Source organism: Microtus oregoni, unplaced genomic scaffold, assembly GCF_018167655.1.
Source record: "Microtus oregoni isolate MIOR12 unplaced genomic scaffold, Mior012 000004F_ref0000308, whole genome shotgun sequence".
In the NCBI taxonomy this organism is placed as follows: domain Eukaryota; kingdom Metazoa; phylum Chordata; class Mammalia; order Rodentia; family Cricetidae; genus Microtus; species Microtus oregoni.
The window spans coordinates 47,012,491-47,039,016 of record NW_024543063.1 but is presented as its reverse complement, the minus strand read 5'-3'; the positions used below and the strand labels follow the sequence as shown (position 1 = coordinate 47,039,016).

The 26,526-nt window shown below is 46.8% G+C and overlaps 2 protein-coding genes across 6 annotated transcripts in view; both read right to left on the bottom strand.

Annotated features, from left to right (window-relative positions):
• Positions 1 to 5,628, bottom strand: part of Nfatc3 (nuclear factor of activated T cells 3) — a 68,745-nt gene extending 63,117 nt beyond the window's left edge. For both annotated transcript variants that reach the window (XM_041650884.1, XM_041650885.1), the window contains exon 1: positions 5,291 to 5,628. In XM_041650884.1, the coding sequence (XP_041506818.1) occupies positions 5,291 to 5,393 (103 nt within the window). In that variant the 5' untranslated portion in view covers positions 5,394 to 5,628. The remainder of the gene's footprint in view (positions 1 to 5,290) is intronic.
• A 1,107-nt stretch (positions 5,629 to 6,735) lies between these two features.
• Positions 6,736 to 26,526, bottom strand: part of Dus2 (dihydrouridine synthase 2) — a 46,672-nt gene continuing 26,881 nt past the window's right edge. For 3 of the 4 annotated variants that reach the window (XM_041650120.1, XM_041650118.1, XM_041650121.1), the window contains 9 exons: positions 24,082 to 24,147; positions 23,877 to 23,947; positions 21,010 to 21,096; positions 18,155 to 18,323; positions 16,458 to 16,579; positions 15,191 to 15,340; positions 13,432 to 13,519; positions 12,457 to 12,530; positions 9,362 to 12,266 (listed from right to left, as the gene is read on the bottom strand). In XM_041650120.1, coding sequence (XP_041506054.1) covers positions 12,029 to 12,266; positions 12,457 to 12,530; positions 13,432 to 13,519; positions 15,191 to 15,340; positions 16,458 to 16,579; positions 18,155 to 18,323; positions 21,010 to 21,096; positions 23,877 to 23,947; positions 24,082 to 24,147 — 1,065 coding nt within the window. In that variant the 3' untranslated portion in view covers positions 9,362 to 12,028. Of the gene's footprint in view, positions 6,916 to 9,361; positions 12,267 to 12,456; positions 12,531 to 13,431; positions 13,520 to 15,190; positions 15,341 to 16,457; positions 16,580 to 18,154; positions 18,324 to 21,009; positions 21,097 to 23,876; positions 23,948 to 24,081; positions 24,148 to 26,526 lie in introns of those variants that run through there. The other variant, XR_005974162.1, reaches the window with a different exon arrangement.

The window sequence follows — 26,526 nt, the reverse complement described above, 5'->3', positions numbered from 1 at the left end:
ACTTGTAATCCTGTACTTGGGAAGTGAAGGCAGCAGGATCAGGAGTTCAAGATCAGTCTTGGTTACATGGCCCGGCTTGGCATACACAAGACCCTACCTCAAAACAAAACAAACACACAATATTAAACTATTATTCCAAGTAAACAGTGAAATGTTTTCACTGACTCAATTACTCAATACATACTCTCACTGCATCCAAGTCTACAGAAAAATCTAGTCTATGGCATCAAAATATGGATTGGTAGCAATCAAATTGTCTTCTAAAATACCTAATATATGAACTGTAAAAATATTACAGAAAATCGTAACAAGCAACTTCCCTTTTTTCATCCTGATTTAAATATCCAATTATACTTGTATGATCATTAAATCAATATCCTTTCAAATCTTACTGAGTTAGTAACTGAAAAAAGTAGAACAATATAATTAAAAGCAAAAGAACATCAGCATTTTTTTTTAAGGTAAGGTCTATATAGCCCTGGAACTCCACTATGGAGACCAGAGTAGCCTTGAACTCACAGAGATCCTCCTGCCTCTGCTTTCTCAATGCTGGGATTAAAGATGTGTACTGCTATGACTTGTGTTAAAAGAAAAAAAAAAGTAATGAAATCAGGGCTAGAGAGGCGGCTCAGCAGTTAAAAGCACTGACTACTCCTCCAGAGGACCTGGGTTAGATTCCAGTGACCCACACAAGTGACTCACAACCATCTGCAGCTCCTATCCCAAGAGAATCTCACACCCACTCCTGGCTTCTACGGGCACTGCATATATGTGGTGCACAAGTATACACACAAAAACCCATATGTATAAATGTTAAAAAAAAAGCTTTTAAAGAATAAAATGAAAATATCTAAGACCAATTACTCCAACTCATGTCAGGTTTTTTTTGTTGTTTGTTTTTGCTTTTAGATTTTCTTACTTTAAATCATGTGGGTATGTGCATGTGAGTACAGGTACCCTCAGGGCCAAAGGTGTAAGATCTCCCTGGAGCTGAAATTACAAATAGTTATAAACTTCGTGACATGTGTATTACCCCAGTTACAAAAAACTGAACAAAAGCACTAAGTGAAAATAAAAACAGAGTTGAGCATGGTGGCACATGAATAAGGGAGACTGACAGAGGATTATAAATTCAAGACCAGCTTGGATTACATGGTAAGACTGTATCTCAAAAATAAAAAAATAAAAACTGGACATTAGAAAATAATTTATCAAAGGCATAGTAAATTATATTGACATCACTAAGCAAAGTAAATTACAGCCAAAAGCTCTATCTAGGAAAAAAGCCTCAAAGTTTACACATGAAAAACCTGTTGTAGTAGGTGTAGCTGAAACAGGAAAACTACCATGAGTCTGAGAATTGCCTGGGCTACAGAGAAAGCTATTTTTAAAGAAAAAAGGTATATTAATATTTGATGATTACGTAAATTTCTTGCAAAAATAAATTATAAAACAAAAATATTTCTTCTCTTCAAAAACTTAAAACCAGTAGTAGGTAAGATATTATACATAATGTAGCATGCATTTCTTCTGGTGATTCTCATTTTGGACTAGAAAATACTTAATAAATTTTGGGGTAGAAAGACAGCCCAACAATTATGAGGACCCACAATGGGTGGCCCACAACTGTCTATATCTGCAGCAAGGTGGGAGGTGGATACCGGAAGATTGCTTAGGCTTGCTGGCCACCAGCATAGCTTCAGATTCAGTGAAAGATCCTGTCTTTGAGGGAAAAAAGCAAAGGGTAATAAAACGGAACATTGCACTTCCTCCTCTGGCATCTGTGCACATGGATATGGATATATATATATACACACACACACACACACACATACACACAAAAGCATACTCACACAAACTTGAGTTCAAGCCTGTTTTGTGGGACCCTGTCTCAAATAAATAAACAAACTGAAACTGAAAGCTAGTCACATGTGGTAATACAGGCTTTTAATTCCAGCATTAGGGAAATAGAAATAGGAGGACCCCATGAGACGGTTCCAAGAGTACAAGTTCATCCTCTAGTAGGTAGTGAGAGGTAAGCTACAGCTATAGCACAGGAAGACCTTGTCTAAATAAACAGATGGGGGAGAATTCAGTACGTAAAGTACTTGCATCACAAGTATTAGGACCAGAGTTTGGTTCCCAGAAGCTATGCAAAAATTCTGGGTGTGGTGATGATACAGGTTTGTAATCTCAGCACTGGGGAGGCAGAGACAGGAGGATCCCTGGGGTTGACTATATTGAGACAACTAATCTAATTGGTAAGCTCCAGACCAAAGAAGGGACCCTATCTCAAAACAGATGAGCAGCTTTACTGAGGATGACAGGTAACCTGCACACTACATGTTCACACCCACGCCCACCCCCCCCCACACACAAAGAAACTGAATTTTCAGATAACAATTATTATAACAGCAAACTAGTGAGCTGCAAACAGTATACTTGAATACTACAAGTTGCTCTTTATAATAATAGTGTGCACTAAACACAGGTAGGTTTTGTTCTTGTTTATTGCTGTTTGTTTTTTCTTTTTCTTTTTTTTAAAGATTAATTTATTATATACAGTGTTCTGCTAGCATGTATGCCTGCATGCCAGAAGAGGGCACCAGATCTCATTACAGATGGTTGGGAGCCACCATGTGGTTGCTGGGAATTGAACTCAGGACCTCTGGAAGAGCAGGCAGTGCTCTAAACCTCTGAGCCATCTCTCCAGCCCCTGCTGTTTGTTTTTTTCTAGCCTGGAATTCTCTACATAAACCATATTGACCTCAAACTTGTTGTGGTCATCCTGCCTCTAACTACTCTGAACACGAACAACACTGAGTTACATAAAATACTTTGACTAGCACTACATTAATGCTTCTAAAATCTCTAAGGGGGTACACGGTCAGTTTGAAGCTAGACACTAGGAAAAAGTTTAACAAAATAGTCTGATTTTAAAAAAAGAAAAAAGTCAGCCAGGCAATAGCGGTGCATGCCTTTAATCCCAGCACTTGGGAGGCAGAGGTAGGCAGATCTCGGTGATTTTGAGGCCAGCCTGGTCTACAAAGCAGGTTCCAGAACAGTCAGGACTGTTACACAGAGAAACCCTGTCTTGAAAAACCAAAAAACAAACAAACAAACAAAAAAGGCTATCCTGGAACTCTCTATGTAGAGGAGGCTAGCCATACTGACCAACCATGATCAGCTTCCATGAAGAATTTTCAAAATACCTTTTCACTGTATGGAAATTTCAACGTGCTCTATCTATTCTCAAACCTTCAGAGAAATATAGAACCAACGTAGGCCAAAATTAGAAGACTACTTGCATTTCGAGGCCAGCCTGGGCTACATAGTGGTGAGCTCTAGGCTAGCCTGTGATACATAGGAAAACAATATCTCAATAAAATACAAAAGCAAAAAGTTTTATTTTTCCTATAAATTTCACCATAATGGAAAACATATTTTTAAGAAAATGACCAGTTGGGCAGTGGTGGCACACACCCAGCACTCAGAAGGCAGAGGCAGGTGGATCTCTGTGAGTTCAAGGCCAGCCTACAGAGTGTTGGACAGGCTCCAAAGCTACAGAGAAACCTTGGGGGCTGGGGTGGAAGAAAGAAAGAAGGGAGAGAGGGAGGGAGGGAGAGGAGGGGAGGGGAGGGGAGAGGAGGGGAGGGGAGGGAGAAAAGAAGAAAAAAAAATGACCACTGAATATAGTGGCATATGCCTCCAACCTCAGCACTTGGAAGATAAGGCAGGAGCCCACTTGGAATTAGAGACTAAGAAAGAAATGATAGGGAAAAATTAAAAAGAAGAGAGGGAAGAAAACCTCCTAGAATATTTTAAAGTGGGCTTCTGGTAAAAACTAAAACTGCTCATGTTTACTTCTAGGAATTCCAAATGCAAATCGAGTCACAAGCTTTCTTCCTAAAAATTCACTCAAACAAGTTGTTTTTATTTTTTTTCAATCTCCATAATCTAAGTACAATTCAATGCCATTCTCTCCATAAGCTCCTCTTTTCTGTTTCTTTTATATATAAAATTTATCACAATTCTGATTGCCTAATAATAATACAGTTATTTGAGCTATGTGTCTCTTTCATCTATTTCCCAACCTCCTCAGGAGCCCGAGATTTGCATCAATATAACACATCACAACTAAGTATCCAGTAGTATCTTCAACAAGAGCCTGGCTCAAATAATGCTAGTGGAACTGAAAACAAACGCAGCCAACACTTAACTATTAAGATTATTTATTACATTGAAAAAGGCATCTAACATATAAAGGCTGAAAAGGAACGAATAAAACAGGTATTGTGCCATCTAGAGACTCGACTTACAAAAAAAAAAATTCTTTCAATGGAACTCCAGTAGTTTCAATATAGTATGGATAGCAGTAAGTACTCAACACTAGACAGAAAAATAGAGATACTCTTTTCCATCTTCTCTAAGTTCTCTTACATATGTAAAGGGAAATGAACTTAATGAACCACACTATTCCAAACCAGGTCACAGGAGAGCGTTAAGTCCCCAGTCATCATCCTGTTTCTATTTCCTGACTGGCCTGACCTGCAAGCATTATGGTGCCCGGCTTTCCCAACCTAAGATCTCCTTTTAAAAATCTTCTGAGAAAAGCTTTTTTCTTAAAACAAAAGTTGACTTCTAGAACATTATAGGTAATTTATGAAAAAAAAAGGCACCCTAACTTTAAAAAGGAAAAGAAAAAAAGAAAAATCTCCAGAAAACACTTTGCTCACGTAAAACAACCCGGTGTTCAGAAAAGTCTGTTACAGTATACTTGAAATTAAGTGTGGAATATAAATTTGCAAGACTGAACAATTTCTCGAACGTGTTAACTCTCTTAGCAAAGCAGATTTAAAAAAAAAATACACGAATTTTAAAAGGGTCCTGCTCTTCTTCAAGAGTACGCATCTTTCAAATGAAGAACTTTACAAACAAGCTAAAAACAGCTATGTGCGCTTACGCGTGCTTCGCGGGGACGTTTCCTCAGCACCACGCTGGCACAGCAGCGACAACCAGAAACCTCTTGGGGCTTTGGCCCCAACCCTCCGCCTCCAAACTCCGGGCGGCCACCGGCCACCCGGAGTCGAGTTCCCTACGACTTAGCTTCCAGCTGAGCCACTTCCACGTCGCCGCCAACCACACGCCTCCTCCTTCTTCTCCTCCTCCTCAAATTAAATCGTGCTTCACTCACCACACGCACGCACCAACCAGGGGGACCAGGAGAGAGGCGAGCTGGCGGGAGCGCGGGGAGGGCACGCTCCCCAGTCTGGGCTGGCCCGGCACTCACCTGCAGGCCGCGAGACCTGGGACACCGGCGCTGGTGCCCCGTCCTCGCCGAAGACGAGTTTGAAGTCGAGCTCGTCGTGGGCGCCACAGTTTGCAGTAGTCATCGGCGTGGCCCCGGGTGCTGCGGCTTCTCGTCAGGCGGCCGCGGCGGCTCCTCAGCGCCGCTTCATGCTGGGCCGCGCCGGCCGGGAGGTCGCCGCTCCGCTGCAAACTTTCCGGGCGGGGCCCGCGAAGCCAGGCGTTCCGTTCCGACCTGGAAAGCTGGCCGAGCGCCCCGCCGCACCAGGAGCCGCCGCCGCCAGTCGAGGGTGCCTAACAGCCACGGTCGCCTCAACCAAGGTTCCCCGCCCCCCCCTCCCACAGTCGCCGCCAGTGCCGCCACCGCCGCCGGCGCGCTCCCGCGCCCTGCAGCGCGCCCAACCCCGCCCCGCCCCCCGCCGCGCTCCCCCTCCGACGGGGCGGCCCATAGGCCGCCGGCTCTGCTGACGGTCATGGGCCCCGCCTCCCCGCCGGCCTATCGCGTGACTGCTCTGCGAGGAGGAAGTCACGTGAGCAAGGCGCTGTAGGGCCCCCGCTCCCTCTCGGGAGTTGTAGTTAAAGTCTATTTCTTCCGCAATTTCTAAGCCAAAGACGAGTGTGGGGCCAATAGCGCTGTCTAATTAGACTTGGAACCCGCCATAGGCCAATCGGAGACTCCCCCTTTCCCCATTGGGCGGAACTCACGTCGAGGAAGGGGTAGCAGAGCGCTGGGGTTATGGGTATCCTGGTATTTGCCCCCACCGAGGTATTTCCCCCTTATGGCTGGGTTTAGAGTGCTTGCATCAGACCACTTCAAGGTTACTTATACACCACTCATTCCCTCCATACCAACTTCAGCGGCGGAATCTCGAGAGGGTCAGGGATTGGTTCGAGCTTCTCGGTAAATTGGGGTGGAGCTGAAACTGGAGTTGATTCAGACCCAACAGGGTACCTACCCCCCCCACCCCACCCTGCCTCATTGTCTCTGCCTTTGTCCCCACTAGCCGGCGCAGATAGCTGCTCTCTTGAGGACATCGTGCATTCGAGGCTGCACCTAAATCAGAGGGGCCAGGTGTGGTCCCTGATGGATGTCGAGCAAACACAACGGAAAGGTCCCTTTTGACTTCCTCGTTCCGTACATAAACCATGAAACAGAGGTTTTGTGACACGGAGCCAATGACCACATATAGGAAGTGACACTATCAAAAGAACCCATTTTCAGTCCTGGCTCCACCCCAAAGAGCCTGCCTTCCCCGGTGAGACAAGAGATGGCCCAAGACACCATACCTTAGAGTCTGGGGACTCAGTCTTGTTTACTTAGGGCATGATTGAGAGGGAGTTGGGGGAAGCTATGACTCCCCCATACACAGCCTGCACCCCCCACCCACACACACCAGCACATCTCATACCACTCACAAAAGCCCCTGGGAGAACAAGACAAAGACAAGCTCCATGCAAAGATCTCACTATCTCAGTGAGTCCCAGGCTACTAAGAAGGTCCAACTAAGCCCGGGTCCAAAGGAGCAAGGAATATTCTGAGCACGTGAGCCACTCATCTTGGACTGGTTCGTTCCTGCTCAGGGCTTTCTGCCAGTACTTCTGCAGGACCTGGAGATACAGAGATAGTCTCCCTTCAGGGTTAGGAGAGAGGAATAGTGAATATATAATTACCGTGCAAAGAGATTAGCGCTCTGATAGGAGCTCAGAGGATATTCAACACACACCCAACTCCAGGGCCTCCAGGGGTTAGTAGGAGCTGAAGAGCCAGACAGAAGAAGAGCAAAGCTTGTTCAGAGAGGGAACGGTGGGCAGAAGTCAAAGGTGATTCTGGATGGGTGGGCAGAGTACAACAGGTCCCTGTGTGATGCTTGGACTTTATCCTGAGGACAGTAGAAGCTACACAAGTGTTTAAAGCAGGAGACAGTTCCGTAGGGAACACTTGTCTGAAGACATTAAAAGCAGTAGAACAGAAAGCAGTCAGGCTTAGTGGCACCTGCCTGGAATCCCAGCACCTTGTAAAGTGAGGGCAATGGATCGGGAGCTCAAGGTCATCCAGAGTTACACAGTGAGTTTGAAGACAGCTTGGGTACAGGAGATCCTGTCTCAAGACAAACAAACAAATAAAATGTAAACAAAGTTAACATGTTAGGTGGATGAAAAACACTTTACGATATGCTATGTTGCCTTCAGAGAGTCTAACTAGAAAGCTGGACTATGAAACTAGGAAGCCAAAGGCTCCTTCAGCTCTGCAACCTTTTGTCTGAGACAGGCTAGAGGTTTACCAACTAGTTCACATGATCCCACTATCCTATAAGGCCCCCCAGATCTGGTCAGCTTACTTCTCCATTCCCATAAAACTTAAAGCAATTTCCGCCCCATCTATAGACACACACTTATAATTTAGTTTGGGAAAGTGGACTCAGTCTACCCACCCTCGTGTTATGACCACATGAACCAGGGGCTCAGCCCATTCGGCCAACGTAGAGACAGAGGCTAAGAGAACTTGCTGTTCTCCCAGAGGACCTGGATTCTGTTCCCAGCACAGACAGGGTGGCTCATGGCCCTCTGCAACTTCTACGGAATCTGATGCCCTCTTATGCATTGGTAGGCACACGTGTAGTACCCACATATAAAAGTAGGCAAAACAATAATGTACATGAAGTCAAAATAAATAAATCTTTAAAAAATCAAAATCTGCCTAGGGAGGCCGAATGGAGACCCTGGCCTGTCAATTCCAACACTTCATAAGAGATGTTACAGATAAATTGAAAAATCCACCCATTTATTAAATGCTCAGCAACAGATCTTTTCCCCAGACACTGAGTACCTGAGAATATCTAGAAAGGAAAGGGATCATGCTATTGGGAAGGCTTCTGGTTGGGGGTAAACTAAGATTCTAACATAGAGTGATAAAGGATCAGCAGAGCTAAGAACCAATTGTAGGAAGTGAGTCATAATCTTTGTAAGAAAGGCAGAATGGATTAGCGGGGGTTAGAAATGGCTAGGATCCTGTAGGCCATGGAGGTTCCCCCCAACACACACATACACAGATATGTATACTCAGATATGTATACTCTTTCACTGCTTCCCCAGCTGGGGCCGAGATTTCCCCCACCCCCACCCCTACGCTCATCATCTACTCCATGTGCAGATCTCTCAGGGGCCTGAAGAACAGTTCAGTAGCAAGAAGTTCAGATCAGACAGAGACTGTGGGGGTCTCTGTAGATCCTTGCTCCTCCAGTGTAAATTATGGCTCAGGCCTGAGAATCAAAAGAAACCTTTTTCTTTCTCCTGTTGCCACAGGTCTGGCCATGAGACTCTACCGCGGAAGCTTCTATACCTCAGAGCCATGGGATGGGACAGCTTAGCCCAGCCCAGTTGCATGTTCCTTCAAGTTTAGAAATTCTTCCTCTCTGTGCCATATACCCCCCAACTCTAAACTCTTCTTTTAGTTGGCTGTGCCTGCTCTCTACCTCTGTGCCAGTGCTGGCCATAGAGAAAAGGACTGCCCCTGAGCAGCTTTCGATTTGGATGGATAGGTTAAGGCCAGCCAACTACAACCTCAGAAAACAGTTGCTCAAGTCAGCACAGAGTAAGGCGAACCCAGGCCAACACTGTGTCTTCTGCTGCTAGACTAAGGAGGATTGCCCACAAGCTGGAAGCCAGCGTGTTCTACATAGCAAGCTTCAGGCCAGTCAGGGCTACATAACAAAACCCTACTGAAAAATAAAAAAAATAAAAACAAATAAAAATTGTCACTGAGGATGTAGGTCAGTGTACCAGCTGGTTTTGTGTGTTAACTTGACACAAGCTAAAGCCATCAGAGGAAGGAGCCTCAGCTGAGGAAATGCCTTGATGAGATCCAGCTGTAAGACATTTTCTCAATTGGTGAACAATGGGCGGGGACCCAGTCCATTGTGGGTGGTGCCATTTCGGGCTGCTGGTCCTGGGTTCTATAAGAAAGTGGGCTAAGCAAGCCATGGGAGGCAAGCCAGTAAGCAGCTTCCTTCCATGGCCTCTGCATCAACTCCTGCCTCTGGGATCCTGCCCTGTTTGAATCCTGACTTCCTTCAGTGATGAAAAGCAGTATGGAAGTGTAAGCCAAATAAGCCCCTTCCTCCCCAGCTTGCTTTTTGGTCCTGACATTTCATCGTAGCACTAGAAACCCTAAGACAGTCAGTTACAAGACTGCTTCCTGGCACTTACCAACCTCTGGATTCAATCCCCAGCTGGAAGTAAAAATAAACCCTAAAAAGAAAATCGGTACAAGGGGCTAACAAGATGGCACCTGCCATACAAGCCTGATTGAGTTTGATCCCTGAAAACCACATAAAGATATATGATTTCATAAAGTCATCCTCTTGATATCCAGATGTATCCACATGCACACAGAGTGATAAGCAATAAGTAAATACATAATAAATACATATAAATTAATACAGGCTAGCTTGGATTGCAAAACAAAAGAAAACAAAAAGCCCCCCTAATGTGATAAGCTAAGGAGAGTGCTTCAATAAAGGACATGGAGGGGTGGAAACCACTACTAGCCTAGGAAGGGGTTGGAAAGTCCTTTTTAGTTTAGTTTTGTTTTTTTTTTTTTTCCTTTTCCGAGACAGGGTATCGCTATGGCTTTGGAGCTTGTCCTGAAAATCGCTCTGTGGACCAGGCTGACCTCTGAATCAGAGATCTGTCTGTCTGCCTCTGGAGTCCTGAAATTAACGGTGTGCCCCACAACTGCCCAACTGGCTGGGAACTCTTAGGTGAATTATGCTAAGGGTAGACTAGAAGACCACAGCTCCAGGCTTGACTGGGCCTCTCAGTCAGTCCCAGATCTTGGGCAGCTCACTGAGTCCAAGGTGGACGTCACTGAAATATGATAATACTAATGAAGAAATGGTTTGAGGATGAGGACCAACACATTCATCCAGGATCTTCACCAGGTATCCCCATCACTGGACACATTCTAACCAACCCCTCTCCCCAGGGTCCTCGGAGCTCCACCCACCTCCCCACCCCCACTCAGGGCAACCTGAATCTTAACAGCACTCTACTCTTGTCTCTGCTTCCTGTAGCAGAGAAAATTAATCTGACCTTGCCAAGGTAGGGGTTTCCCCAGGAAAACCGCACTAATAGTACAAGAGGCTTGATATCAGTACCCAGGACCACTTAGACTGCACTTGACGCCCTGTCCCCAGAATCATCCTCCAGCATGCTTGAAGGAAGTGGTCCTCTGTGGCCTTGGTCTTCCTACTGCCAGTCTCTTAAGTAGGAGGAAAAGTAAAGGGGGAATTTTAAGCCAGGTTTAGTAGAAACAAATAAATCTGGATACAAACTTTCTAAATCTTGATGGCTGAGATCAGACCAAGACTATCTTTCCCCTTAGTGGGGCTCATACTCTGACAGCCTTAGGATGAAAAGTTAGAGCAGTCTCTCAGCAAGCAGAAACATACCACATAGTACCCTATCCCAGGTCAGCTCCACATAAGCAGAGGACAATTCTCCCACTATGAGGCTGATTACTAGAAATGAGTTACCCAAGGTCAAAATGCAAGGGGCTCTGAGAGGCCTCTGGGAGCATGGCATCCTTATCTAACAAAGAAGAGCAAGGGTGGGTGTCCATGGAAACAGGCACAGCCTAAGTCACTAAACCTTTGGATTCAGAGACAGGCAGGGCCAGGGGCTGCCGGCTGGCACAGGACCATGAGACTGTCCCAGGGGACTTGGGAGAAAGACAGGTTTGGTTTAGAAGGGAATTCTCCCCCCATACAGCCTGGCAAAAGGAAGGTCACACAGCCTGTTTACAGCAGAGGAAGTGGGGTGGGGCAGGGTAGAGACCTTTGGTCAGGCCACCCCTCCCAGGAGGGGAGTGGGGAGGCCCCAGTAAATGTGGTGGTAGCTGTTTGTTTGCTTCTCACTGCCAGGAGGAAATTAAAGAGAATCTGCCACTTCCTTCCACCTCAAGTGGAGCTGGGGTGGGGAAAGTGACAGTGTGTGATCTGTGAATGCTGCATTTCCCCAAAGCCAAATTGCTACCATGACAGCCCCAGGTGTCCCCTGTACAGAGCAGGCACTTCATCAGGTCTGAGCCCGAATTAATTGTAAGGCACAAAGGAGACTCTGTGGCCTTTACTCCCACCCCAACTCTACTACGCTGGCCCTTTACTGGGGTATCAGATACCCTTGTTTTTCTGGATTACACAGAACTTCTCGTCGGCAAAGTCAACTGATGGTTAACGCCTAGGTTTCCCACCGTTAAAATGGCTTTTTTGGTCCTTTCTTGCTTTCACCAAAATCCAGTGGACCCCAAAGGTCCAGTCTTTCCCTACATGCAAGAGGCATGCTTTGGAACTCGGCAGCTCTTCAGAGGGTAGAAACAGTAATTATGCCAGGATGTAGTCCAAGGCTGACGCAGTTGGCCATGGGTGAAAGTCAGGCTATCTTTATTGCACAGTACCAATGTCAAGTTAGAGGTGCGGCCTGAAAACCTTGCTTTCAAAAAAACATTCAGGTCACTGGGAACTTGGCTTAGCCATTCAGACCTATGAGAGGAGATAGGATTACCGCTGGACAGCCCTTGGCACTTGTTTCAGACTGATGGACGGGGTCAGGACCTCTAACGTCTGCAATGGCGAGGGCCAGAAAACTGTCCAGTGGAATGTGGCTTAGGCCCCAACACCCAAACCACTTTCACATCAGTCCCCCACACTGGTGACAGGGACAGTCAACAGCCTTCCAGGAGATTATCTTCACTACTTCCCAGGGTTACAAATGGCTTCTTGCATATCTCCCCAGGTAGTACTGGCTCCTGAACTCTGGGACCCCCAAGATCTTGATCAGGGGCCTCTCGCTTTCGCTTGTTCAAGGAGGGGTTCTCCTCACCCAGTCGACCCTCAGGGAGGCCCTGACTCCGCAGACAGACGATGGCTGCAGTCTGCTCCGCCAGTTTCTTGGACTTGTCCCTGGGTAAATAAAGCAATATATCAATTAATAAAGCAAACAAATAGCAGCACTACAGTCTTGAAGTCCTGAGTCTCGTCCTTTCCAGAGATTCTGATAAACTGGTGAGAGGGTCATCATCCAGTGCCCTCACAAACAATACACCCAACTCCCCCACACCAAGAGTCTCACAGCATCCGACGAGAAACTCACCACAACGTGGACTGGTACCTTTGCTCCGCAACAGTGACGACAGAGCAGAACATGCGATCTACGGGCCGCTGAACCTGGTGCAGGGAGAGCAAGGGAAACACAAGATTGCCCACCTGCCTCATCACATGGAGAACACAGAAATGAAAGGGAAGCACTTGTAACTTAAGTCAAGTGAAGGCTGCCTGATCACATGCTCCGCCCACGTGAAAGTACCTGTTGCATCTATCAAGGGGGAAAAGGCAGTTATGCAAATTGACCATAATGACAAGTGTGTCAGAGTTCTGCCACTGAACTAAACAAAGGACCATCAGAGCCCGTATATGACTATGGGGCCTCTGCCTACTGGCTTCTATGTGGGCCAGTTCCCAGCAGAAAGGAGTTCACCGGAGGGCAAAGGACTGAGACGGGACAAGGGTGGGGGCAAAACAGGTGCACCTGGCAGAGGGATCAGGGGATGTGGCTGGAGTAGAAAGCTGAGTGGAAGAGATAAAACAGCAAGGTATTTGGGGTCTTGTGTTCTGGGGAGCTGGTAACCTGAACAAAAGAGACAGATGTTAGGTTTGTTTTCCAGGTGTCACTCTGTAAGAGGGGACACTAGACCCAGAAGTATAAGTCTGGAGGCCAGAAGGTCAGTACGAAAGACAGAGCAGCCACAGGGACCAGAGGAAGTGAAGCAAGACTCTCTCAAGGTTTCCACCCCAGGGGCCCTGTGTGTGGGCATAATTCTGTGTCCCATTGGCTGAAGCACAATCCAAGGATATATCTGCCAAAATTGGACAAAAGCCCAAGGTCAGAGGTAAAGGGCTATCAGTAATTAGCCCTGCTTCTAGTAACTTATGCACATCTGTGGGGATCAAGTTCAGGTGCTAAGAAAGCAGCCTAGAGCTGAGCACTGTGGTGCACTGGGGTGTTGATACCAGTGCAGGCAGCACTGTGTGGCTGGATGCCAGACGGGCAGCAGCCAGAAAAACTCACTGTTTCATACACGGGCTGTGGCAACTTCTCTCTCCGGCACCATTCCAGTAGGCACATCTTGGGGGTAATTTGGGGTGGGTATGCTCTCCTAGGGAAAGGAGGAGAAACAGTTAAGGCCCGTTCACCACTTCTACTCTATCCCTTAGCAAGAGCCACCAATCAGCCACTGATAGGTGCTACCGGAACTGGAGAAACTGAGCTATCGGGCTGCTGCCCCGAGGCTTTTGTACCCACTCCCTTCCTGTTCTACCAGCAGTTGCAGCCTAGGTTTTTATCTAAAGGAAAGATGGGCTTCTGCATGCTTAGAATAATGAGTGCACACGTGAGAACTCCCAGTTTCTCTGAGCTGCAGCCGGGAAAACAGCCTTCAGCGGCCAGAAGGTTCACTTTGCCTTTCAAGGATGGAGGGGGCTGACAGCTCTAGCTTACTGCCCACTGAGTCCATCTGCCGAGTGTCAGGGTTATCTGCTCTGCTATAGACACAATAAACTCTGGCTTCAGAGTAAGTCTGTGACAGGGTGAAAGGGACATGCTCCATCTTCCACAGGGAACTCCCTCTGGCATATGATTGCCCAACAGCTGTCCTCTTTTTTTTTTTTTTTTTTTTTTTTGATTTTTCGAGACAGGGTTTCTCCGTAGCTTTTGGTTCCTGTCCTGGAACTAGCTCTTGTAGACCAGGCTGGCCTCGAACTCACAGAGATCCGCCTGCCTCTGCCTCCCGAGTGCTGGGATTAAAGGCGTGCGCCACCACCGCCCGGCTAACAGCTGTCCTCTTAACCCCACCTCAAGTCCTTGCCAGACAAGACTGGCTCCTGGTCTGGGTCTGGAGAGCAGAGAAGGCTCAGACCCAGAGGGCAGAGTACAAGAACGAGAGCACCATTCAAAGCCGAGTCGAAACGTGAGGCGAGAGTCAGACTAAGGCTGCTTCTGCCTAGAGAGGGCACCGCTGGCCCGGTGAGTGGCAGCAGTGTAGGCAACGGTGCACAGTCGAGTAAAGTCAGGCTTCCTACAGCCCCTGAGGAGCTTCAGGGGAAAAGCACAGCCTGAAGAACAGAAGACCCAGCTCCCTGTCCCAAGTTGTGAAAGGGAATGAGTAGATCAGGAAAAAAGTGAAGTTCGATTCTGCCTTAGAAAAATATGCCCCCAGCAAGGCTGCCTGGGCTTTCAGGGACCATCTTCCCTAAGAATACCTTCTCTTGGAGGGCAAGAGGATCAGGAGTTCAGGGTCAACAGCTACACAGCAAGTTCAAGGTCAGTCAAAGCTACAAGAGACCTTGTCTTAAATAATACAGTAACAAAAGTCTGGGCGTAGTGGTGCATGCATATAATCCCAGCACTCAAGAAGCAGATAGAGGTAGGATCTACGAGTTCGAGGCCAACTTGGTTTACACAGTGAGTTCCAGGACAGCCAAAGCTACACAGAGAGACCCTATCTTGAGAAAAAAACAAAAACAACACAGTAAAAAGTCTTGAGGTGGCACACGTGTTGAATGTCTGGAGGCAGAGGCAAGTGAATCTCTGTGTGTTTAAGGTCAGCCTGGTCTACGTGGTGAGGAGTTCTAGGACAACAAGAGCTATCTATGTAGAGAGACCCTGTCTCAAAAACAAAACAAAACAAAAAAACAATTAACAAAAAGCACCTTCTTTGGAAGTTGAAGATTAGGAACAAGGAAACCTGTAGTTGCTAAGTTTGACATTATTAACATAACAGCCCCTAAAACTCCTACACAATTGGTCCTGGAATATAGTAGAAACATACCTGTCAAATCTGATAGCCATCTTAATGATGCCAGATGTGTCTTCAGTGGGTTCCTCAACTGCCTCTGGAGTCTTAGCCAAGAGGTCAGCTCGCCGGGCATCTAGCTTCCGAATGGTCTCCTCATAGAAGGCACCAAAGCCAAAGGCCTCACTGTGGAGAAAGGGGTGGAGCAGGATAGAAACCTTGGTGGAACAGCATCCAAAGTACTGCAGGAGCCCATTACCCAACCAAAAAGAAACTCCTGTGCCACATATAACAAAACCAGGGTCTGACTTCAGAAAGTGCTTCCTACACACCCTAGCAGCTGCCTAGAATGGAAAGTAGAGAATGAATTTGAATCTTTGAGTATAAACACTGGAGGGAGGCTGGGTTGGGGAGAAAAGGTTCCAGAGGTTATCCCCCATGATTCTCATCTCTCTCCCAAGGATGAACACACAGATGGATGTACCCAGGAAGCCATGGCAGAACTGGCCTATACTGATTCAACAACTGGGATGTACATAGTATCATCCTCATGAAGACCCATGGGAGGAAAAGCTAATTGATTCCTCACTGCCCATGGCTACCATGGACCTAGTTTGAACCACTCAGACCTCCAGAGTTACATTCTCTTCTAAAACTCAAAAAAAAAAAAAAAAACCACTATGTTCAGAAGCTTGGCAATAGCACAAGGTAGAAAAAGGATTCTGGAAGAGCTTTGCCTTCTAGAAAAAAACCATGGGTCCCTGAAGGCAAGAGTGATTCAGAAAGGCAATGGAGGAAGGAAGGTACAGACAGCCAACATGAGGAGAAAAGACCTATAAGACAGAGGACCCAAACATGAGTCATGGCAACAGCAGACAGGAAGTTGAAAGAGCTGGTTGCCAAGGACCTCCAGGTGTTAATCACCTGATCTGAAGGACCAGCAGTAGCCTCTCTGACACAGGCATATGTCAAGAGCTCCATTCTAAAGCCTTGTCTCTCTTGACCACTTGTTAGTCTGGCAGGCAAAAGGCCCATTAATAGAAAATCTTCTTCCTCAGGAATTCCCAGACCTATGTTTTGCATTCCTCTATTTTAACAGTACCCTAGTAACCAAACTGCTGCTTAGATCAGTCAAAGACTGGAAGGCTTCAAAGCTGTGAAAGCAAAACTGTACGACCACTCAACTCCTGCACAAACACATCCAGAAGTTGTGCCCCTGGTCCTTCAGCAAAATAGCTTAGGGATCGAGGTCAAATCTGGGTCAAGTCTCCAAGAATAGATGGATAGACCCTTGTACTCTTACCAAATTTCCTGGGAAGACTGGGCAGCATGGAGCAACCTTCCTTGGGGCGACTCCAGCTGTTCCCGCAGCATCTGGCACAAGCAGTATTTGGTGTTGGTGTAGTGGTTATCATACTGCATCGCCTAAGAGGAGAACTAGCATGAGCCCACCGGTTACCAGCAAACAGAGATCTGAGCTTCCACCAGGAAGGAAAGGGGCTCTCAAAGGGCACTAGATGTGCTTACAGCCACCCGACGTGACCCCATATAAGAACCACTATAGACCTGCCATCTAGTCCACCTGCTGTCTCACAAAGCTTGAGCATCAGACTAGGGCTCGTGTTCAACAGCATACCCACCTAGACAGCCTGACTGAGGGATAACAGTATAAAGAATCAACCCATGCTTCAGTTACCCCAGGCTACCAAGAGAGCCTAATGCTGAGCATCTTCTGGGGCAGAGAAAAGGAACACACCAAATTTTGGCAAGGCAAATCTAGCCCTAGGACAGGGGTAAGATTCCTTACAACCAGGATCAACTATATCTTGACTAACCAATCTCCAACTTCCCCTATATGGGTGGGGTACAACCCCATCTCCTAAGCATGTTCATACACATGACTTATCAATTTGTATATCTATGCAAAGATAAGTATAGCTTTACCTCACTCTGCAGCCTGAGAAGTGAGGCCCAGAAAAGCAAGATGGCTACCCAGAAATAATACCATGGATGCTCACCCAGCTAGGTGCTGGGCAGGAAAGCAGCAGGAAGTACAGGCTTTACAGGTAGGCCTCCAGAACCCCCTCTAAGCACTCAGCCCCTACGCTTGAAGAATTTCCTCTAGGCCTGTCTCCAGTGCCTAGGAAGGGGCCATGGCATGCTCGGGAGAAAGTATGGGCTACGTGAGTAAGTCCCAGCCAGGGCAGGCCCATGATTCAGCTTGTCTGGCCCAGAAAGTACCGGATGAGACCAGAAGCACCCATGTTGATGCTTGGGGCTACTCTTTCTCCAGGACAACACACCCTCTTGAAAGCTGCCAAACGCTGGCTGAGCACGAGTGACAGCCTCACCCTTCACCTAGTAAGCAGGCTCAGCACGGCTCAACATCTCTTCTCTGCCACACGCTTGCCAGGTGGCCAGAAGAGCTGGACAGCTGACCTGGGCAGGAGCTGACAGTCACCAGCCGACATACCAGGACACCCAGAACCAAGCGGATAAGGGCTATAGTGCTGAGGAGAGGAGGTGCTCAGACAGAAGCTGCCAAGAACTGGATACCTGCCTCATCCTACGATCCCAGCATAAAAAGCACCCAATGCATAGAAAACCCCAGGCATTAGTGAGACTTGAGAACGAAAAGGGAGGTGGAAAATCGCCCTGTGAGAAGGCTGGAGCTTCTGTTCAGATCCAACTCAGTGAAGAACTTTGAGGACATTTTATTGTTTCTGCCCACCAGGAACAGGCATAGCCCAGAGTAGAATCCCACTGTCCCTAGAACTGTACTCAGGAAACTCATTTAAAAAAACAAAAAACAAAAACCATACTCATAGTGAGAAGAAATTGGTTTAGGAAAGGCTATTCTATAGCATGTGGTGACATATGCCTGTAATCCCAGCACATAGTAAGTAGAGGCAGAAAAATAAGGGATTAGAGGTCAATCGAAGCTATGAGATTCTATATCAAAACTAAAAAGTAAAAGCAAGAAAAAGTGCAAAGACTTACATATCTAAGGTACTTCTGCATGACTTCCTCCAGGGGACGAAGGCCATCCTTGAGGAAGATGGAGGGGTTCCACATGGCTGCTCGAGCCACCATCACTGAAGAGGCGGCTGTGGCTTGGCGAAAGTCCTCTATGTCCAAATATTGCTGGATGTGATCATGAGATCCTCCACTAAAAGTAATAGGGGCACAGGAAGATCCCATAATGGAACCCACAGTGTTTCCAGAAAAAGATGTTTTTCACATCTGCCATTCATCATTAGTACGGCATTAGCCAAGTTCCTTCAACTATCAGAACTTTCATGAAGTGATTAGAAAGCAAACCCCCCTGGCAAGTGAACCATGGCTGGCACTGAAGAGGTATTTTAGAAATTTGACTTTTCTCTACTACCCAGAAAAGTGGCCAAGGAGACAATATCTGAAGATGTAGGACTAAACTTGAGCTATCAGCTGACATACACCTAGAACAGCAGCACCCAGGAGTGAAGGCAGAAGGATCATGACTTCCAGGTAAGCTTGGGTCATGTAGCCAGTTCTAGACCAGCACGGGGCAACATAGTAAAACACTGTCTAAAATATAAGACTAAAAAAACAAAAGCAAAACATGTGGAATTGTGGCCACAGAAAAAACTCCAAGCAGAGAAGTTGTCCATAGACCCTCTGAGGACCAGCTCAAAACCCTAGGAAGGGCGCGCTCACTGATGATGGTGGTGGAAAATAAGGAGACTAGGTTTGGTCACAATCCCCCTCCTTCCACCCTGCTGCTCTAAGGGACTTCTCTATTCTCAACTATTTCATCCAAAGTCAGTCCCCGTCCAGAGACACCTGTGCTGGGAGGACTCTGAGGTGACAGGAAAAGCAGGGGCCCTGAAAGCCACCTCTAAAATTTCTTTCTCTGAGATTATATGTCCTAGCAACCACCCATCACTACTTCTTCCTCACACTGATCAGAGGTAACTTTCCTCAGGACTTCCCTGTTTCCAATGTCCAGGCTCCCTGAGTCTCTGGTGTCCTAAGGTAGAAGGATGAGCTGGACTCCTAGGTGTTCAACACAGACAACTAGCTGGTCATCAAAACCCACATTTGCTAGCACAAGTGTCTGCAGTTGCCCAGTGGGTTTTTCCTCTCCTCCCCTCCTCTCCACCCCCCTCCGCTTCCTTCCTTCCTTCCTTCCTTCCTTCCTTTCTTCCTCTCTCTCTTTTTAGACAGGGTCTCTCTATATAACCATGGCTATCCTGGATTTCACTCTGTAGACCAGGTTGGCCTCAACACTCAGAGATCTGCCTGCCTCTGCCTCCCAAGTGCTGGGATTAAAGGTGTGAGCCACAATGCCTGGCATCATTCACCTATCCATCCATCTCCTTTTCCTTCCTTCCTTCCTTCCTTCCTTCCTCCTTCCTCAAAGATACATCCTCACCATATTCTCTTGGCTGACCTGAAACTTTCTATATAAACCAGGCTAGCCTCAGATTTACAGAGATCCGCCTGCCTTTGTTTCCCAAGGGCTAGAATTAAAGATGTGTGCTCCCTGGTCTTTGTCTGGATTTCTTCTACCTGACTTATGTTGAGTCATGTTGCTAAGAGCTCTAGTTTGGGATTCCTCACATAGTCCCTGCACCTTGCACATCTAACTCTAGGTGTGGCACCATCTTGCCATAGGTCTGATTCTGCAACCTTTTCGCTGTCAGTATTCTCATTCCTACCCACAGCCTAGCCCACCATCAGAGTGCTAACACCAGTGCCAGCCTCACTCCTAACTTTCTACTTTCACTCCATTCCCCCCACTTTCCTTTATGGTCAGTTTTCTTTTCCTTTTCCTTTTATTTACCTATTTATTTTACATGCCAGCAGTAGCCTCTCCCCTCCCAGTCCCTCTCCCCCATTCCTCTCCCTCTATCTCCCAATCCCCTCCTCTCTGTCTCCATTCAGAAAAGGACAGGTCTCCCATGGATATCAACAAAACATGGCATATAAATTGCAGTAAGACTAAGCATCTCCCCATGTATTAAGGCTGGCAAGGCGACCCAGTATGAGAAGTAGGGTCCCAAAAGACAGTGAAAGGTTGGAGAGAGTCCCTATCCTTGTGGTTAGGAGTCCCATAAGAGCCAGAGCCAGGCGGTGGTGGTGCATGCCTTTAATCCCAGCACTCGGGAGACAGAGGCAGGAGGATCTCTGTGAGTTCGAGGCCAGCCTGGTCTACAAGAGCTAGTTCCAGGACAGGCTCCAAAGCTACAGAGAAACCCTGTCTCAAACAAAAAAGTCCCATAAGAAGATCAAACTACACAACTGTCACATACATGCAGAGCCTAGGCCAATATCATGCAGGCTCCCTGGTCCTCAGTTCAGTCTCGGGAGAACCCCTATGAACCCATATGGCCAGTTTTTAGGTATTTCTTTTTTTATATTTATTTGGTTGGTTGGGGATGGGGGAGCTAGATGACATGACCCAAGTGGAGGTCAAGGGTCAAGTTGCAGGATTCAGTGCTCTCAGGGACTGAACTCCGATGGTCGGGCTTGGTGTGTCTCAGACACCCTTAACTGTTAAGCAAAATTTCCAGCCCTGTATTTGTTTTGGTTTTTGTTGGAGTTTTCGTTTGTTTGTTTTTAGATAAGGTCTCTCCTGTCTGTCCTAGAACTCCTATATAGGTCAAGCTGGCTTTGAACTCAAAGATTTCCATCTGCCTCTCTGACACCGTAGTTTGGGATTACACTATGGTTGGGATTACACTGGGCGTGTGTGCCACCGTGTCTGGCTTGTATCAGTTTTTCCATGTTCTGTCAGTCCAGTTTTTAACGCTAGCACAAGTCTTTTCTAAATGAGGCGGCGCACAGGCAAATGAGGAAGAATGGCGGCTTACTTGGCTATGACAGGAATGGAGAGGGTTTCGGCAATGGCTCGTATAGCTTCACAGCTGACAGGGTGCTGAGGTCGTTCCTCTCGGTTCCTTAAAGATGAAGAAAAGAGATGGGGCCTGGGGGCTGAGGGCCAAAGGCCATAACACTCCTAAAATCCTTCTGTCCTTCCTACTGAACCTCAAGCAGATCAGACAGCTGTGGGGCTATCTAGGACAGGTTGCTGGGAACGGCCTCCCTGACCTAGGGGAAGGACTCTGTCCAAAGGCGCAAGAGAGTGAGGTTAAGGCTAGTTCTCAAGATCATTAAGATGGGGCATAGCTGCAGAGGACCAATGTGGGTGGCCTGATGCCCAAGGTCACACTGCTTTTCCCTGGCTACCCCTTGCCTCTGCCAGAAATAAGAGACAGTGTCACAAAAATGCTGTCCCTACAGTCCCAGCCCTGCCCTTCCCCAGGGACCTGGAACAGCTGCCACCACTCAGATAGGCCACTCCCACACAGCTGCCTGTGCTGAGGCCAAGCTGCACAGCTGATCTTTGGGAGAAGCACCTGACACGGGGTAGGCCCCGTTCCAGGGTCCACCAGGGCAGACCACAGACCATGACCATCACGATAAGTCACAGGGGAAGCAGGACAACCCAGGGCTCCTTCCTACCAAGGTCAAAAGCAAAAAGTTCTTGTGCGTGAGTAAGCAAATCTTAGGTATGCTGCAGTGACGCCTGGGCCAAGCTATGTGTGAAGACAAGCAGGAGAGGTGACTAACCAGTCCTTGCTTGAACACAGCTCCTGTGCTATATTCTGACTTCTCAGAAGAGCCTGCCAACCCAGCTTCCACCTCCGACTCCTTAGAGCCCCAGCAGCCAGTTTTACACCACACTAAATGGCTACATTTGCTGAATTTCTGATGGTCAGGAAGCTCTTCCTTAAACTCTCCCACATTCGTCTTCTAATTGCATCCAACTTCTGGGAAAAGTAAGTTTTCTACATACTGTGTGCAAGACTGTTCATTTACAATTTCATAAAATAGCAAGAAGCAGAAATTGTACTGATTGATACATGAGGAATGTGTCAGCCAGAGAGGTTAAATGAAAGTGAGCAAACTGCAGAGCTGGGATTTCACATCAGGCCATTGGCTCTACAGCCGACTGCCTCAGCAAGGACTGCAGAATGTGCATTCATGTGCACATGTCACCTCCAAACCCTCCTAGCTTCCATCCGGACAGCTCCACTTCACTGTTCTGCTTGTTGTTGCTTAGGGTATACCCCAAAATTTAGTAAGAGAGATCACCAGCAACCTGGGCTGTTCCTATAAACCCCTGAGTTCCCCACGAAAGAATGTCAGCCCAAGTCTATTTGTCAGGATTACATGCAAAAGGACATGCTAGGTACAGAAAGCAAGTTGCGCAGGGAGATAGAGAGCAGCCTACAGAAACACTCTGGCTTAGCAGGCCCTAGTGCTCATGCCTATAATCCCAATACTTGGAAAACTGAGACAAGAGGATTGCCATGAATTCAAGGTCAGCTTGGGCTACAATGATGAGATTCGGCCCAGTCAGAGCAACAGTGAGAGCACCCCTCTCCCGTGTGTGTGTGTGTGTGTGTGTGTGTGTGTGTGTGTGTGTGTGTAGATGGCCCCCCGCAGTTAAGAGTGCATACTACTTTTACGGAGGACACAAGTTCAGTCCCTAGTACCCACATCAAGTAGCTCCCGAATGCCTGGAACTCCAGCTCCAGGAGATCCAGCACTTTTTTTCTGGCCTCTGCAAGCACCTGCACTGAGACACACAGACACATTCACATATACATAATTAAAAATAAAATTTAAAAAAAAAGACTCAGTTCCCAATAGAGAACACATGAGCTACAGATACAAGAACTGTTTAAAGCAGACATCAGGGACAGCTGGCAGTCCAACAAGGGTAGGCAAGAAAGCCAGTGTCTTTAAATGAACAGCCATCTGCTTGCGGTCATTCAAAGAAGAAGCCAGTGCTCAATGAAGAGGAAAGAAAAAAAGATTCAGTGAGTGTGATGGCTCATGTCTATAATCCCAGCCTTGGGAGGCTAAGGAAGAAGGATTATTCACACCAGCCTAGGGTGTACAGTGAACCCTGTCACAAAAATATAAATTTACTAACTAACTATTAATTAGTTAATTAGAAAGAGAGAAAGTTGATTATAGTGTTGAATACCTATAATCCCAACATTAAGAGATGAAGGCAAGAAGATCAGGAGTTCGAGGCCAGCCTCAGCTATGCATCGACTCTGAAGCCAGTCTGGGCTGTATGAGACTTTATAACAACAACCAAACCAAACCAAGAAAGGGAAAATGGACTGGGCATATTCCTCAATGGCAAAGCACTGGCCTAGCACATACGAGACCCTGGATGTAATCCCCAGCACTAGAAAGCAAGCAAGCAAGAAAAGAAGGAAAAAAGAAAGAAAGAAAACAGGCACATAGGCAGGGAGGGAGGGGAAGGGACTTCCTTCTGTGTTTCTTTTTTTTTGTTTTTTATTTGTTTGTTTTTGTTTTTTGAGACAGGGTTTCTACGTGTAATAGCCCTGGGTGTCCTGGAACTCACTCTGTAGACCAGGCTGGCCTCGAACTCACTGAGATCCGCCTGCCTCTGACTCCCAAGTGCTGGGATCAAAGGTGTGCGCCACCACTCCTCTTGTGTTTCTAATGCTTGACGTTGTTCTTGCCGTCAGAAGGTACTCAATGAATAAACAAATGCAGAGCTTGAATGGTCTCTGGATTCAGAGGCTGTCAGAGAGCTAGGCAGAGGTAGGCCATATACACAGAGAAGCTGTTTGTCACGCAGGGTCTGTTGAGGCGTCTCCTTGCCAGCCATCACTAAGAAGCAAACGCTCACCTCCCATGAACTGCAATGGCTGAAATGCCAGTCCTCTCTATCCGCTTCACAAGGTTCAGGGTGTCTTCTAGCTGGGTAAGAAAGATTACAGCACAAGGTGGTCGTTAGGACTCAAGGAAGGAGCTGCTGACTCCTAAAGCAGGCTCAGTTTGCCACCAGATTTAACAGCACACGAGAGAATAACCTTTAAATAACACATCCTTACCGATGGCAGGATTCGGATTTTACAAGTCACAGGTCTGTGTGTTCCTTTAACAAGAGTGCTGAGAATCTGCAAAGAGGAGCAAAAGGAACATCTGTCTCTTCTGGAACAAACACCACCACACTACTTGCACTAATTAACACACCTATAAGACCTGGGCATAGTAGAAGGACAGTTTGTATATTCATGACTGCTTCCATTTATCTGTTGTATATAATTACATGTAAACTCCATGGGGCAAGGATTCTGCCTCTATTCTATGCTAAAATCCCAACACTAGCAAGTCCCTGCCTGGCAATACAGGTATACGTATACACACACGTTAAATACACTGAAGGGAGAAATGAGTGTATCTGCACGTAGTCCTGTGTGGAACACAGGGATTCTTTACCAGCGAAAATATTAGAATTACCTGGAGGTTTGGTAACACAAACTCTAAGAACCGACCACAGCATTTCCTGAATGGCTCTCCAGGGACAGAGCTTAGAAACCTGTGCTTTCCCTTCATGGGATCTAAGCACTCTGCAATATTTGTTACAAATGTGGAGCTTGGTCCTTCTGTGGACTCCTAACAGTGGGAGCAGGGGCTGTCTCTGACTCTTTTACTGGCATTTGGGACCCTACTCCTCCTACTCCTCATACTGGCCCCCTTGCCCAGTCTTAATACATGGGGAGGTGCTTAGTCTTACTGCAACTTGATGTGCCATGCTTTGTTGATATCAATGGGAAGCCCACCCTTTTCTGAACAGAAACAGAGGAGGTGTGTGCCATGCTTTGTTGATATCAATGGGAAGCCCACCCTTTTCTGAACAGAAACAGAGGAGTTGTGGGTGGGGGCTGAGGGGAAAGACTGGGAGAAGAGGGGGGAGGCAAAACTGTGGCCAGGATGTAAAATAAATAAGTAGAAACCCATGCTTTCAAAATCATTGCCCAACACCCTCAATATAATCCTGAGGCTTAGTCCTGGTTATGAGCCCACTGACAGCTTTCTTCCTCTCCTCCTCTTCTTCTTTTCTTCCAAAGCAGGGTTTCTCTGTGTAGCCCTGGCTGTCCTAGAACTCACTCTGTAGACCAAGCTGGCCTCGCCTGCCTCTGGTTCCCAAATGCTGGGATCAAAGGTGTGTGCTACCACTTCCCAGCAAATGACACAACCTCCTTTCTGAGGTAAAGGGATATTCCAAGTGCTATCCCAACTACAGAATGAGACTAGGAAGATCTTGAAGGCCCTGTCCTCATGAATCCTTCTCTTCTGAGAAGTCAGATATACAAATATATAAACCAGAAAAGGAAAACACAACACATTCAATGTATTTTTACTGCTCCCTAAACAATAATTAGAAAAAGTTGCAGAGGAAGATCAATAAGTCACGCAGTAGTCAAGGAGGTAATATAACAAGGCAACGTGAGACTCAGAGATCACGAGAGATAAATGACAATGAATATCTGTAGCATCGCTATCTTCTTTCTACATCACAATTTCAGGCCAGGCACAAGGGAGGGAAGGTGATCTCAACAGCCTTCTTCCAAGAACTGGATTTCTAACCAACAGGGGCAGCAGCTGATAGGCATGAGTACTTACATTTACCTTGAGTCTAGACAGATGGGGGCAGCAGAGAGCTAGTTATAGTAAAACTTCCTTATCTAAGACCAGAAGAAGGCCACCTCAGACATCAGGCCAAGAACCCTGCTGAAAGGCAGACAGTTCACCAGCAAGACCAGTAGGAAGGAACCCTCTCCAGGTGCTGCCTCAGACAACAGCCTAGACCTGATTTCCCACAGTCATCCTGCCAGGCCTTAAAGGGACACTTGCACTTTAAGGAAGGGGACTACAAAGCTCACAGGGAAACATTACAAAAATTCTCACTCTAGTGAATAGTGGTACATGCCTCAGAATTTGGGAGGCAGAGGCAGGAGGAACAGGAATTCAATGTCATTCTTGACTACGTGAGTAGAAGGCCAGCCCAGACTACTTGAGACCCTGCCTCAAAATACACAAATCAACAAACAGCTCTAGAAAGTTGAAATATGAGGACAAAATAACAACTGGTTTGATAGAGCATTCATTCTTAGAGGACTTTCTTTTGATTTATGCAGAGTAGCTCTGGGAACTTCCTTTAGAGTTTCTGTTCACATGCACATTAAAGATTAGGAAGGAAATTAGGAAAGTGAAAGACCCAGAAAGGGCTGGAGAGATGGCTCAGTGGTTAAGAGCATTGCCTGCTCTTCCAAAGGTCCTGAGTTCAATTCCCAGCAACCACATGGTGGCTCACAACCATCTGTAATGAGGTCTGGTGCCCTCTTCTGGCCTGCAGGCATACACACAGATAGAATACTGTATACATAATAAATGAAAGACCCAGAAGGAAATTAGGAAAGTGAAAGACCCAGCCACTTGCTAGGATCACACTAGGGAGAAATGGGCACACACACACACACACACACACACAC